Source organism: Podarcis bocagei (genome assembly GCF_964188305.1).
Source record: "Podarcis bocagei genome assembly, chromosome: 12".
Taxonomy (NCBI): Eukaryota; Metazoa; Chordata; class Lepidosauria; order Squamata; family Lacertidae; genus Podarcis; species Podarcis bocagei.
The window spans coordinates 60,209,091-60,222,389 of NC_138137.1; the positions used below are offsets into that span (position 1 = coordinate 60,209,091).

The following is a 13,299-nucleotide window of genomic DNA, read 5'->3' on the forward strand; positions in this document are numbered from 1 at the left end:
TCTCTCATCCAAGCAATGTGTGTCTGTGAAAGAGAGAGTGGAGTCCACAGTTTAGCTTGTCCTTCAGCACCGATACCAAGTCCTCTCCTGCTTTATCCCAGGGATCAGTGTTTGGTGGCTGGGAGACTTCCTCTTCGTGGAAAGCGGCCTGGGGGTGCGGGTCAAGTTCGATGGGCGCGACACCGTCTACGTCACCATCGGGGCGGACCTGAAAGGAGCCACCCGAGGGCTGTGTGGGGTCTACAACGACGACCCTGCAGGTAAAGACCCCAGGGGGACACCCACACTTTCCCCTCATCCATGGAGGAGAAACAGAAGGGGGAGTTCTCACTTCTGACACCGTGTTGCTCTTCCTCAAAGGTCCAAAACACTCGCCAGCATTGGACCAAGGTAGCTGCTCTCTGGGTTTTGTATCGGGAGTGGGTGGGAGTCATTAGAAGGCAGTCTGCAAAACTTTTGTGGGGGGGGGCAAAGTAAACCACTGAAAAAGTTGGGGGGGGCAGGCTGGTTTCCCACAAAGCAAAAGAGAAGAGCCCTTTCGACTTATTTCTCAGGCTCTGCAAATGCAAGGAACATTTTAAAAAATCAAAGCTGGGGATCTGGAGATTATGGTTCATCCTTTGATGGGGGGTAACTGCCCCCCCTTACTTCCTCCCTTGCTACCCCAATCCCCGTGGATGCCCCAGGGCAAACAGTGGGAGACTCCATGGCTGGAACCACTTAGCATCACAGAAGTGCAGAGTCAGAAGGGACAACCATCTAAACCCATCCCTTACAATTGCTGGTGTAAGGAAAAAATATAGGTATAAAAGGGGACTCCTGTCAGCCCAGATCCAAATTTGGTGAGAGAACCCCAGCAGAGATTTAAAATCACAAAATATGCAACAAAGCAAAGCATGGAAGTCTAGGCTGTTAGACCTTTAAAAGATGCCCCTGTGAACTCCAAAAATTTCCCTCTTGTTCCAGCATAGGAAAAGACCACACATATTTGTTAAGTTAAAAATGGGTTTACTTACAAACTCTTCAAAGGTCAAGTTCATGTGCTTTCCCCTACATCAGTCAGAACAATTCCACTGGCAGTGAAACTTGGCTTAGTTGCAAAGTGGCGAAAGCTCCTAAATTATTGGTATATAGCAAATTAGGAGCGGCTGATCAGAGCCATGCGGTTTGAGCTGGAACAATAAACTCAGAACCTCTTTGCACGTTGAGCTTTTCGGGGGGTGAACGAAGGCTTGATTACCTAGTTCCTCCCCAGGTGAGGGGAAGTGGATCTAGCTAAGCCTGGCAGGACACCTTACTCTATGGTTTTAACCCCTTCTTTGGAGTTAAATATGTTGGTTATATGAAGCTGGTTATCCTACAGGAATAACAATGAAACTTGACCTTTACTCCGCCTTCTCCTCCGCCTCCCTAGGGGCGGGTGGGTGATCATCCCCCCCAGGGATCTTTCTCAGGAGGGGCCCCTTCCCCTGCTGCTCCCCACCCCAACTTGCCTGCCCCCTAGTGGCCGAGAGTGGAAGGCTATTCCGGCACCCTTCTCTGCCAGAACCCTTCCCACATGCACCCCACTTCCTTTTCTCCTTGCACCCACAGACGACTTCCTACGCGTGGGAGGCGATCTGGCCACCTCGGCGGCGAGCTTTGGCAATTCGTGGCGCGTCCCGGACGCCGGATTGGTAGGTGGTGCGAGAGCGGACCAAAGTCGCTTCCAAACGACTAGCTTCCTCCCTGAGGACTTGTCTTGGTTCATTTCTGCGGTTTGCAGAGAGGTCGGAACATAGGAAGTTGCCTTGCACTGAGTCAGGCCATTTCTCCATCTAGCTCAATATTGTCTACACTGGCTGGCAGCAATGGCTCTCCAAGCTTTCGGTCAGGGCTTAATCCTAGCCCTACCTGGGGATTGAAGTTGGACCTTCTAGATGCCAAGCAGGTGCTCTCCCCTTTGAGCCACTGTGAAGAGAGCATTTGCCCTGGCCCCTCTGAGTTCTCCCTCCTCCCCCTGTTAGGGAATCATTCTGCCAGAAACAAGTAGAAAGTTTCTAGAAGGCTCCAGAGTTTTGCCTTTATGTATGGGAGTGGCTCTTTGAGCTTAATTGGCATCAGCTGGAAGTGCTAAGAAGAAGAAGAAGGCCACTCGGCTTTGTTTTTGCAAACGTCTGTCCGAAGAGTGTTGTCTGTGAAATCTGTTGAAGGACTGTTCCTGTAATTTACGACGTGCTGGAGATCAGATTTTTGTTTGAAAGCGTGCTGTTAATTCCCGTTTATTTTAACAATCAAAAATATATTTGCTACTGCAATGCTTGTACCTGGTCTGGGAATAATATCTCTTGGCTGAGACTTCACAGAGTTTGTGAGTCATCTTTAGAATAACTTCCTCATTGTTCACCACGTCCACGAAAGAAAGAAGAGAAACTCTGCTAAACAGTATATATTCTGGGAATGGAGTTGAGAGATGACCTAACCTGGGGAGAAAACAGCAAAGTCCTGATGAAGAGAGCACAGCCAAGGTTATATTTTCTGAGAATCCTCCGGAAAAATAAGCTCTTAAAGGACCTGTTGATGGCATTTTACCATTGTACTGCTGAGAGTGTATTAACTTATGGTCTCTGTGTGTGGTTTGAGAGCTGCACAGTCAGGGAAAAAACAATGCTGTCCAGGGTTGTAAAGACTGCAGAGAGAATAATTGGGTGCACTCTTCCCACCTTGGATCAAATCTACGCTTCCAGGTGCCATAAGAAAGCTGCAGAGATAGCGCAGGATAGTGCTCACCCCGGAAATGATCTCTTTCAGCTTCTGCCTTCTGGAAGAAGGTCCAGGGTTATAAAGACTAGGACTAGCTGCCTGAGAAACAGTTTCTATCCCAATGCAATTTTGGTTTTTAATGCAATGTAAGGTAGTCTCTTTTTTTTATAAAAAAAAATTCTTTTTATTAAGTTCCTTTTATACATCCAAAAAGAAAAAACAACTAACAATTAGCTAAGTCTCCCGGGACTTAGTTACTGACCAGAAAAAGAAAAAGGGGAAAAGAAAAAAAAGAAAAAGAAAGGCTAAAAGAAAAGAGAGATAAACAACATAAAAAGACAAAAAAGTTGTGACGTACAACCTTGACTTCCTTCCCTACTGACTTCGGGTGTCCGCTTTTGATAGTTTCGTTTTTACCGCTGGTGTTTGTTTCTAGTTTATACATCGGGAGTTTTATAACAGACCTGCTGTAGTTGGTAAGTTTCTAAAATTACTTTCAAAATAAACCATGAATTTATTCCAATCTTCTTTTAACTTTGTATTTTTTTTGATTTCTAATTCTTTGTGTCATTTTTGCCAATTCAATAAAGTCATATAGTTTTAATTGCCAATCCCTCACCGTTGGGAGGTTTGTGCTTTTCCAATATTGAGCGATTAGCATTCTGGCCGCTGCTGTTGAATATTGGAATAAAGTTTTATCTTTTTCTCGAATTTCTTTCCCGACCATCCCTAATAAAAAGGCCTCTGGATTTTTGGGGAATGTGTATCTAAATATCTTTTTTAGCTCGTCATATATCTGATTCCAAAATTTTTTTATTTCCTCACATGTCCACCACATGTGTATAAAATTGCCTTCTTTTGTTTTGCATTTCCAGCAGGCCTTATTTTCAGTTTTGTACATTCTACTTAATTTTTCTGGTGTTAAATACCATCTGTATATCATCTTTTCTAAGTTTTCTCTAATTGCAGCGCTTGCTGTAAATTTTAATCCCTCATTCCACAATTTTGACCATTTTTCATATTCTATGTTATGCCCCCAGATCTATCGCCCACTTGACCATGACTTCTTTAACTTCTTCATCTTTAGTGTCCCATTCAAGTAATATGTTGTACATCTTAGATAGAATCTTGGAGTTGCTTTCAATTATTTCAATCTGAAATTTGGACTTCTTTTCATTCATTCCTATTTTCTTATCTTCTGTCCATTTTGCATTAATCTGGTGGAATTGTAGCCACCCCGTCAACATCCCTTTTAGTTCTTCATAAGGTCTTAATTTCCAACTGTCCTGGGATCTTACCAATAGATCTTCGTATGTCAGTTTTCGTTCTTCCAGGTTTTTCTTTTTGATTGATACTATGTTTGTTGGGGAAAGCCACCAGGGTGTTCTCCACTCTAACAGTCTCTTATTTTTTCCCCAAACTTCATACAGGGGTCCTCTAATGATATGACTCGAGAATCCTTTATGTACTTTTTCTTTATTTGACCAAAGGTAGGCGTGCCAACCGAACCTGTTGTCTGCTCCTTCTAGGTCTAGTAGGTCAGTATTCTCTAAGGTTATCCAGTCTCTGACCCAGCAGAGACAGGCCGCTTCATAGTATAGCTTTAGGTTAGGCACTGCCAATCCTCCTCTCTCCTTTCGATCGGTGAGTAGTTTGAATCTAATCCTTGGCCTTCTTCCCTGCCATATGAATCTTGAAAGAGTTTTCTGCCAGTCTTTAAATATTTTGGGCCCTCTAATGATAGGTATATTTTGGAATAAAAACAGCATCTTAGGGAGTATATTCATTTTTATTGCTTCCATCCTGCCCAGCCATGAGAGATTCACCCTGTTCCAAACATCCAAGTCTTTTTTCACTTTGTTCCATGTTGGCGTATAGTTATCCTCAATTAGATTTATATTTTTGGGTGTGAGCCAGATTCCTAGGTATTTTATTTTTTTTGCTACTTTGATTCCGTATTGTCTCTCCAGTCTTTCCTTCGCCTCATCTCTTAGATTCTTTGTCAACATCTTTGTTTTGGTTTTATTTAGCTTAAAGCCCGATAATTTCCCGTATTCTTCAATTATTTCCAATGCTTTGCCAATGCTTCCTTCCGGCTCTTCTAAGGATAACATCAGGTCGTCCGCATATGCTTTTAATTTAAACTCTTTAACTCCTATCTTAATCCCTTTTATCTCTGACCTTGACCTTATTTTATTCGCCAGGACTTCTAGAACCAGAATAAACAAGAGCGGGGAGAGAGGGCAACCTTGCCTTGTTCCTTTCTCTATTTTAAATCTATTCGTAAGATTATTGTTTATTATCAATTTGGCATGTTGGTTTGAATATATTGCCTTTATTCCCTTCAGAAATTCGCCTTCAATCCCTGCTTTTTCTATAGATTTTAATAAAAACCGCCAAGAGACATTATCAAACGCCTTTTCTGCGTCTATGAAAATCAGGGATGCCGGTATATTATTATTGATCTCCAAATACTCAATTATATTTATAACGTGCCTCACATTATCCTTCAAAAATCTATTTGGGAGGAAACCTGCTTGATCTTTATTAATTACATCTGTTAGGCATTTTTTCAATCTGTTCGCCATGATGTCAGCAAATATTTTGTAGTCGTTGTTTAGTAGCGATATTGGCCTGTAATTCTTCGTATTCAGGTTATCTGTGTCTGGTTTGGAGATTAATGTTATGTAGGCTTCCTTCCAGGACTCAGGTATTTTCCCTCCTCTTAAGATGTTGTTCATGGTTTCACAAAGTGCATGTGTCAGTTGGTCTCCCAAGACTTTGTAATATTTAGCCGATAAACCATCTGGACCCGGTGCTTTTCCCAGTTTCATCTTTTTTATCGCCTTCTCAGTCTCTTCTATGCTTATGAGTCTATTTAATTGGGTTTTTTCTTCTTCTGTGATAGTTTTTCCCGCACAGCTCTCTAGGTACTTTTCTATTTGGGCTGGGTCTTCTTCTCCTTTTTTATATAGCTCTTCATAAAATTTAAGGAAATTTTTTTGTATTCTTTTCGGATCTGTTATTAATTCTTCCTCTACCCTTATTTTGTTTATAACATTCTGTTTTTGTCTTCTTCTCAGTTGCCAGGCTAGAAATTTTCCTATTTTATTCGCCGATTCGAAATATCTCTGCCTCATTAACTTAATTTTCCATTCTATTTCCTGGCTCGTTATTATTGCGTATTGTCTTTGTAGTATTTTTATTGTTTGTATCGATTGCTCATCTTTTGGGTTTTCTGTTAGTTTTTTCTCGTGCTCCCTTAGTTGTTTAAGTATTTCATCTATCTTTTGCTGCCTTATTTTTTTCCTGTAGCTGTTCTGCTGGATGAAGAATCCTCTTAAAACCGCCTTACTGGCGTCCCAAACTATTTCTATGTTTGTTCCCGTGTTAAGGTTCAGTTCTAAATACTCTTTTAACGTGGTTTTAGCTTTTTCAATGACCTCCTCGTTGTCAAGCAGGTAATCGTTCAGTCTCCATCTAAAGCCTCCTTGTAATTTCCCTTTTATTTCTAAAGTTATTGAATTATGATCGGAAAGGGTTCTCGGCTGAATTTCACATTTTCCAGTTTTTAAAGTAATTTCTCTTGAGGCCCAAATTTGGTCTATTCTTCCCCAGCTTTGGTGTACTTCTGAGAAAAAGGTGAACTGTTTTTCTGTCGGGTGTTTGTATCTCCATAGATCTATTAAGTCCAAATTTTCTTCCAGACTTTGAAATGATTCCGGTAACTTTTCTTGTTTTCGTTTTTTCTTTTCTGTTTGTCTATCCAATTCTAATGACGGCACAGCATTGAAATCACCCAATGTAAGGTAGTCTCTATGGACGCTGGTGGCGCTGTGAGTAAAACCACAGTGCCTAGGACTTGCCGATCGTATGGTCGGTGGTTTGAATCCCTGCGGCGGGGTGAGCTCCCGTCTTTCGGTCCCAGCTCCTGCCCACCTAGCAGTTCGAAAGCACCCTTAAAGTGCAAGTAGATAAATAGGTACCGCTTACCAGTGGGAAGGTAAATGGCGTTTCCGTGTGCTGCGCTGGCTCGCCAGATGCAGCTTGTCACGTTGGCCACGTGACCTGGAAGTGTCTGCGGACAGCGCTGGCTCCCGGCCTCTAGAGTGAGATGAGCGCACAACCCTAGAGTCTGTCAAGACTGGCCCGTACGGGCAGGGGTACCTTTACCTTTACCTTTAAGGTAGTCTCTATGTGAGTATATTGTATTCAATTATGGGGTCTCAGAGTTTTTAGGGGGCTAACCAGGCTGGGATAGCAGGCTTGTTGGTTTTTGAAAGTAGGATGTATATTTTTTCCAATTTCGTTGTTCTGTATGGGACAATGACAATAAAGATGATCGTATTGTATCATAGCCACCAGTATCTGCACAGCGAAAGTGTCTGGATGGTAACCTCTAATCCCCCCTGCCCTAGATCCCCTGTGAAGACGCCGCAGAGGAGCCTCACAGCTGCGAAGCGCCGGAAGGCCGAGGGAAGCAGCAGGAGGCAGAGTCCGTTTGCCGGAAGCTTCTTTCCGGCCCTTTCGGTCAATGCCACTCGGAGGTGAGGGGTCTGCCACACCACACGCCTTCCCCGGCCTCCCTTTAACTTCCAACCTCTTGCCCGCTCATGCCACACCCTCACTGAGGTCCGGCCTCTTGCTCTGTCTCCGGCAGGTGGACCCCAGAGGCTTCTACGACACCTGCATGTACCTGCACTGCAGCGGAGCTGGGCTTGGTGCCGTCTGCGAGATCTTTGCCGGCTACGCCCGCGAGTGTGCCCAGAGGAGCGTTTTCGTCAGCTGGAGGCGGGCTGGATTCTGTGGTAAGCAGGGACAGAGCAGGGCACCCAGGAAGGACCTGCCTTTGGGAGCATCGACCCCTCAAAGCAGAAGGCATGTTTCTCCAAGGCTGTGTGACTCCAGCACATTGGCCACAATCTCCTCCTCCCCTTGTTTCTATCCTGCTGTTTCCCCAGACCTGGACTCAAGGTGGCTTCCACAAATTCCAAGAATTCACAAAGATCCTAGACAGAGGCTCTGAGATTACATCCACAAGCTCCTTTAGCACCCTTGGGTGCAGCTCATCATTGAAATTAGCTAGGTGTTCCCTTCGTCTTTTCCTGTCTTGGGCTGCAACTCCCGCTTTCCATCATTTATTCTGTTATCACTGGTCTGGGCATCGCTTTCCTTTTGGGTGAAGACAGAGGCAAAGGAGGTGTTGAGAATTCTGTCTTTTCTCTGTCACCCAATAGCATTTCTCCATCTTCCCCACGCAGAGGACTTCCCACTTGCTTGTTCTTCCTTTTACTCCAGACCTAGTCGAAGAAACCTTTTATTCTTATTTTTATCTTCTCTTGCAAGCCTGAGCTCATTCTGAGCTTTAGCCAGCCTGACTTTCCCCCTGCAACTGTTGGCTACTTGTGTGATGTTTTGGAACTACAGTTCCCATCATCACTGACCACTGGTCCTGTCATCTAGGGATGATGGGAGTTGTAGTCCCAAAACATGTGGAGGGCCGAGTTTGGGGATGCCTGCTTTAACCCCAAAACCAAGTGCCAGATTTACTTATAAGCTTAAACAAGCTCTAGCTTAGGGCCCCACTCTCTTGGGGGCCTCCAAAAAAAAAGGGGGGGGAACTGGATGTACATTTCCAAAATATAAGATAAAAAGCAAGTAAAACAAAAGCTACATACAGCAACAGTGTTTGTGTGTTGTGCAGGCTCCTGTGATGTAAGTCATGGGCCCCGCCTGCTAGCCTGCTCCCTAAAATATCACTGGTTTGCTCCTTTCTATATATAGGGTGCCTACATTCTGCATTGACTGGTTGCAAGGCAACATGTGCAAATGGCTTGAGATACCTATGAGGTCCATAAATTACCATAGAACATATATTCATTAGGGACGCGGGTGGCACTGTGGGTGAAACCACAGAGCCTAGGACTTGCTGATCACAAGGTCGGTGGTTCAAATCCCCACGATGGGGTGAGCTCCCGTTGCTCAGTCCCTGCTCCTGCCAACCTAACAGTTCAAAAGCATGAAGTGCAAGTAGATAAATAGGTACCGCTCCGGCGGGAAGGTAAGCAGTGTTTCCATGCGCTGCTCTGGTTCACCAGAAGCAGCTTAGTCATGCTGGCCACATGACCCGGAAGCTGTACGCTGACTCCCTCGGCCAGTAAAGTGAGATGAGCACCGCAACCCCAGAGTCATCTGCGACTGGACCTAATGGTCAGGGGTCCCTTTACCTTTTATATATTCAACACAAAAAGCAGCAACAATTTGTTGTTGACAAAGGACACCTGGACATAGAAAAGGCCCCATTACCTTCAGTAGCTGAGGGCCTCATCAAACCTCAATCCAGCCCTGCCTACATGTATTCCATAGCATTCTGAGTGTGGTCACCCCCCCCCCAACATCTGTATAATGGGGCGATGATCATGTTGATGGCTGTGATAAGAGGAGGCCAGTTTGCTGAAGGAAAGAGGGGGGCAGGAGCTTCTCTCACCCCCCCCCGAAGACTGCTGTGTCCCCCATAGTTCTCCCTAGACATCCGGAAACCTCCCCTTTGAAACTGCCCCTCTTCTTCCCTCCTGACAGAAAAGTCGTGTGGGCAAGGAAAGCACTACTCCGACTGCGTCTCCTCGTGCCCTGCCAGCTGTGCTGCGGTGGGCGCAGCCGAGGAAGGGCACTGCCGGGACGAGTGCGTGAGCGGCTGCGAGTGCCCGGCCGGCCTCTACCTGGAAGGGGGGGCCTGCGTCCCGGAGAGCCAGTGTCCCTGCTTCCACCGGCGCCAGAGGTTTGCCCCGGGAGATGTCCTCCAGCAGCGATGCAACCGTTGGTGAGTCTCTGCCCTTCTGAACCCACAAAAGGTTATTTCTCAGGATAGCTGGAGGGGTAACACGGTCCGATTAGTCTTGCTGAGCACAGCAGTATCTTTCACCCAGGGGTAGCTGGCATTCTTGGAGTTCCTGGAATCACAGAACTGTAAATTGGAAGGGAGAGGAGTCAGGGGTTACAGCGCTTCCTCAGGGTTCAGTTTCCTTGGAAAGGAGGTCAGCAGAGACATCTGAAGGCAGCCCTGTTTAGGGAAGTTTTATTCTGTTTTTAATATTCTGATGGAAGCTGCCTAGAGTGGCTGGGGGTACCCAGCCAGATGGGCGGGTTAAAATAAATAAATTATTGTTGTTGTTGTCTTAGGAAGCATGCTTTATTTTTTTAAAAAATATTTTATTAGGTTTTCACAATAAAAAACATACAAAGACAAAGAAAATACAGCATCACAAAAAACAGTACAGTACAAAAATACAAACATTAAACACATCAAAAGAAAAAGAAAAAAAGAAATAAAAACACATATAATAACAAAAAACAAAAATTCCCTCTTTCTTAGTTTCACATCTTCAATTAACTTATTTTCCCGACTTCCTCACGTCTCCCATTCTTGTATCCCTTCTTAGAAATTAATTCAGCAAATTCATATCTTATTAATTTATCTGTTGTTAATCCAATCTTACATTTTACTTTGTTGCTAAAGCCCCTGCAATTCATTTCAATGTCCTTAACATTCATAAATTTTACAATATTTCTGCAAATAAATTTTAAATTTCTTCCAATCTTCCTCCATCGTCTCCTCTCCCTGGTCTCGGATTCTGCCAGTCATTTCCGCCATTTCCATGTAGTCCATTAGTTGCATCTGCCAGTCTTCCAAGGTGGGTAGATCTTGTGTCTTCCAATGCTTTGCGATAAGAATTCTTGCTGCTGCTGTAGCATACATAAAAAAAGTTCTATCCTTCTTTAACACCGATTGGTCCACTATGCCCAGGAGGAAGGCCTCTGGTTTCTTCGGGAAAGTATATTTAAATACCTTTTTCAGTTCATTATATATCATTTCCCAGAAGGCCTTGATCCTTGGGCACGTCCACCAAAGGTGAAAGAATGTACCTTCAATCTCTTTGCATTTCCAACATTTGTTATCGGGCAAATGATATATTTTTGCAAGCTTGACTTAGGAAGCATGCTTTAGTTTACACATATACAGTGGTACCTTGGTTCTCAAACTTAATCCGTTCCGGAAGCGTTCCTAAACCAAAGCGTTCCAAAACCAAGGTGCGCTTTCCCATAGAAAGGAATGCAAAACTCCGTTCCAGACTTTTAAAAACAACCCCTAAAACAGCAATTTAACATGAATTTTACTACCTAACGAGACCACTGATCCATAAAACGAAAGCAATAATCAATGTACTGTACTATAAAATAAATAAGACAGTATTGTAGATGATAAAAATTAAAACTTAATTTTTTTCTTACCTGCACTGATGATAGTCATTGTTTTATCCATTTCTGCAGTCACACAATCGATCAATCAGTAGCTGAACTGGGTTCCACACGGTCACAAAAACAAATGAACCAAAAAAAGCCTCAGAAACAAAAACGCAAAATAAATAACAAAACAAAAGCGCCAATCTTAATCCATTCCGGAAGTCCATTTGACTTCTGAAATGTTCGAAAACCAAGGCGCAGCTTCTGATTGGTGCTGGTGCCCCGGAAACAATAGCCGACAGCTGCATCGGATATTTGGCTTCTGAAAAGCGTTCAAAAACCAGAACACTTACTTCTGGGTATTAGGTGTTTGGGAACCAAGGTGTTGGGGAACCAAGGTACCACTGTATTGACGCCTGCCAACTCTGAGCAGTAAGAGACTCCAAGCCAGGCTTCCTCAACCTCGGCCCTCCATATGTTTTGAGACTACAATTCCCATCATCCCTGACAACTGGTCCTGCTAGCTAGGGAATCATGGGAGTTGTAGGCCAAAAACATCTGGAGGGCCGAGGTTGAGGAAGCCTGCTCCAGGGGTTTCAGGCAACAGTTCAGTTTCCTTGGAAAGAAGGTCAGCGGAGACTGCAGTGTCTTTAGTTTATATGGTTGTATTGACACATAAATGCTACCTGAGCGTATGATGGAGGGGCTCACAGCATCAGCCCCCCTAGAGATCTTGCTTCTCTGTTAGTCACAGCTTCTGATCCAGCGCAGAGCAAGCAGATCTCTGCATCGCCAGCTTCCAGGCTGCTCCCAGCTCAGCTCTCCAACCCCTCTCTGGCTGCTTTTCTCCTACCTAGCTAGGTGAGAGGGATGGAGGAAAGGAGAGCCAAGAGACTACCTTCGCTTAGTCGCAGTTCGTGCTGCAAGCCATTTTTGGGGGGACGCTAAGGATGGTACTTAACTGTCCAGCTAAGGTCCTTATCTTACAATAAACTTGCCTGAGAAGTTAAGCAGGCTCCTCTGTTAGATTCCAACCCTCCTTGGGCACAGAACCCCAAGAATTGGAAGGGACACCCAGGGCATCATCCAGACTGACCCCCTCAAACTCACAGAAGAAGAAGAAGAAGAGTTTGGATTTGATATCCCGCTTTATCACTACCCGAAGGAGTCTCAAAGCGGCTCACATTCTCCTTTCCCTTCCTCCCCCACAACAAACACTCTGTGAGGTGAGTGGGGCTGAGAGACTTCAGAGAAGTGTGACTGGCCCAAGGTCACCCAGCAGCTGCATGCGGAGGAGTGGGGAATCGAACCCGGTTCACCAGATTACGATTCTACCGCTCTTAACCACTATGCCACACTGGCTCTCACAGCAGTATCTTTGGCTGTTGCTCTAGCACCCTGATGTGACTCCCATTCCCTTCTCCCCACAGCACGTGCCAAGGGGGACGCTGGCTTTGCTCCCGGGACCAGTGCTCTGGGGAATGTGCCATAACCGGTGACCCCCACTACCTGACTTTTGACCGCAAGCGCTTCTCCTTCCACGGCACATGCCAGTATATCCTAGTGCAGGTAAGGGGTCCAGGTGAGGAGGCAGGAGGTGGGGGTGGGGGCAGTGTGGTTCCAGCTGGGTTTCAATCATTTTGGTGGAAAACCTCATTATTTGTTTAATTTCAAGAAAATTATACAAAATCCAGGTATTACAAGTTCATTTTCCTTTTTTCAGATGAAAAAAATTATTTGATTTTACAGATTGAAATTTACACTCATATCACAAATCATAATCAAAAAAGAAAGAAAAAACATTTCTCTAAATCTTTGGCATTCCCACCATCCCTCCATGGGGTCCATATCCTTTCCTGCTACATTTTAAAAAATATCCATTTTAAAATCCATTTTTTAAAATATCCATTTTAAAATCCATTTTTTAAAATATCCATTAATAATCCTTTTCTCCTGCATCTTATAATAATCCATTTTTTAAAATATTCATTATATCCATAGTTCTTGTTATGTTACAAGTGTTATTACAATCCTGCTAACAATTTTAACTGTTTACAATGGTCTCGAAGGTAAACTACAAACTTTTCCCATTCCTTCTTAAAATGTTGATCCTCCTGATTTCTGAGCCTTCCGGTCTACAAGTTCATTTTCTCTTTCACACCAAAACTCCACGAGAAGTTTCCAATCCTTAATAAATGCCAATAGGTATTTCTCTCTCATTAAACACGTCAACTTTGCCATCTCAGCCAAGTTCAATAATTTTAGGAATCGTTCCTCCATAGTAGGTAGCTTTGCATTTTCCCATCTTGGTGTCTG

General features: G+C 44.2%; 1 protein-coding gene across 1 annotated transcript in view; it reads left to right on the forward strand.

Moving 5' to 3' along the window:
* Positions 1–13,299, forward strand: part of LOC308569488 (SCO-spondin-like) — a 198,326-nt gene that overhangs the window by 11,547 nt on the left and 173,480 nt on the right. Inside the window, exons 8-13 of the mRNA XM_081163402.1 lie at positions 102–260; positions 1,594–1,676; positions 7,161–7,289; positions 7,403–7,550; positions 9,322–9,562; positions 12,414–12,552. Of these exons, the coding sequence (XP_081019528.1) occupies positions 102–260; positions 1,594–1,676; positions 7,161–7,289; positions 7,403–7,550; positions 9,322–9,562; positions 12,414–12,552 (899 nt within the window). The remainder of the gene's footprint in view (positions 1–101; positions 261–1,593; positions 1,677–7,160; positions 7,290–7,402; positions 7,551–9,321; positions 9,563–12,413; positions 12,553–13,299) is intronic.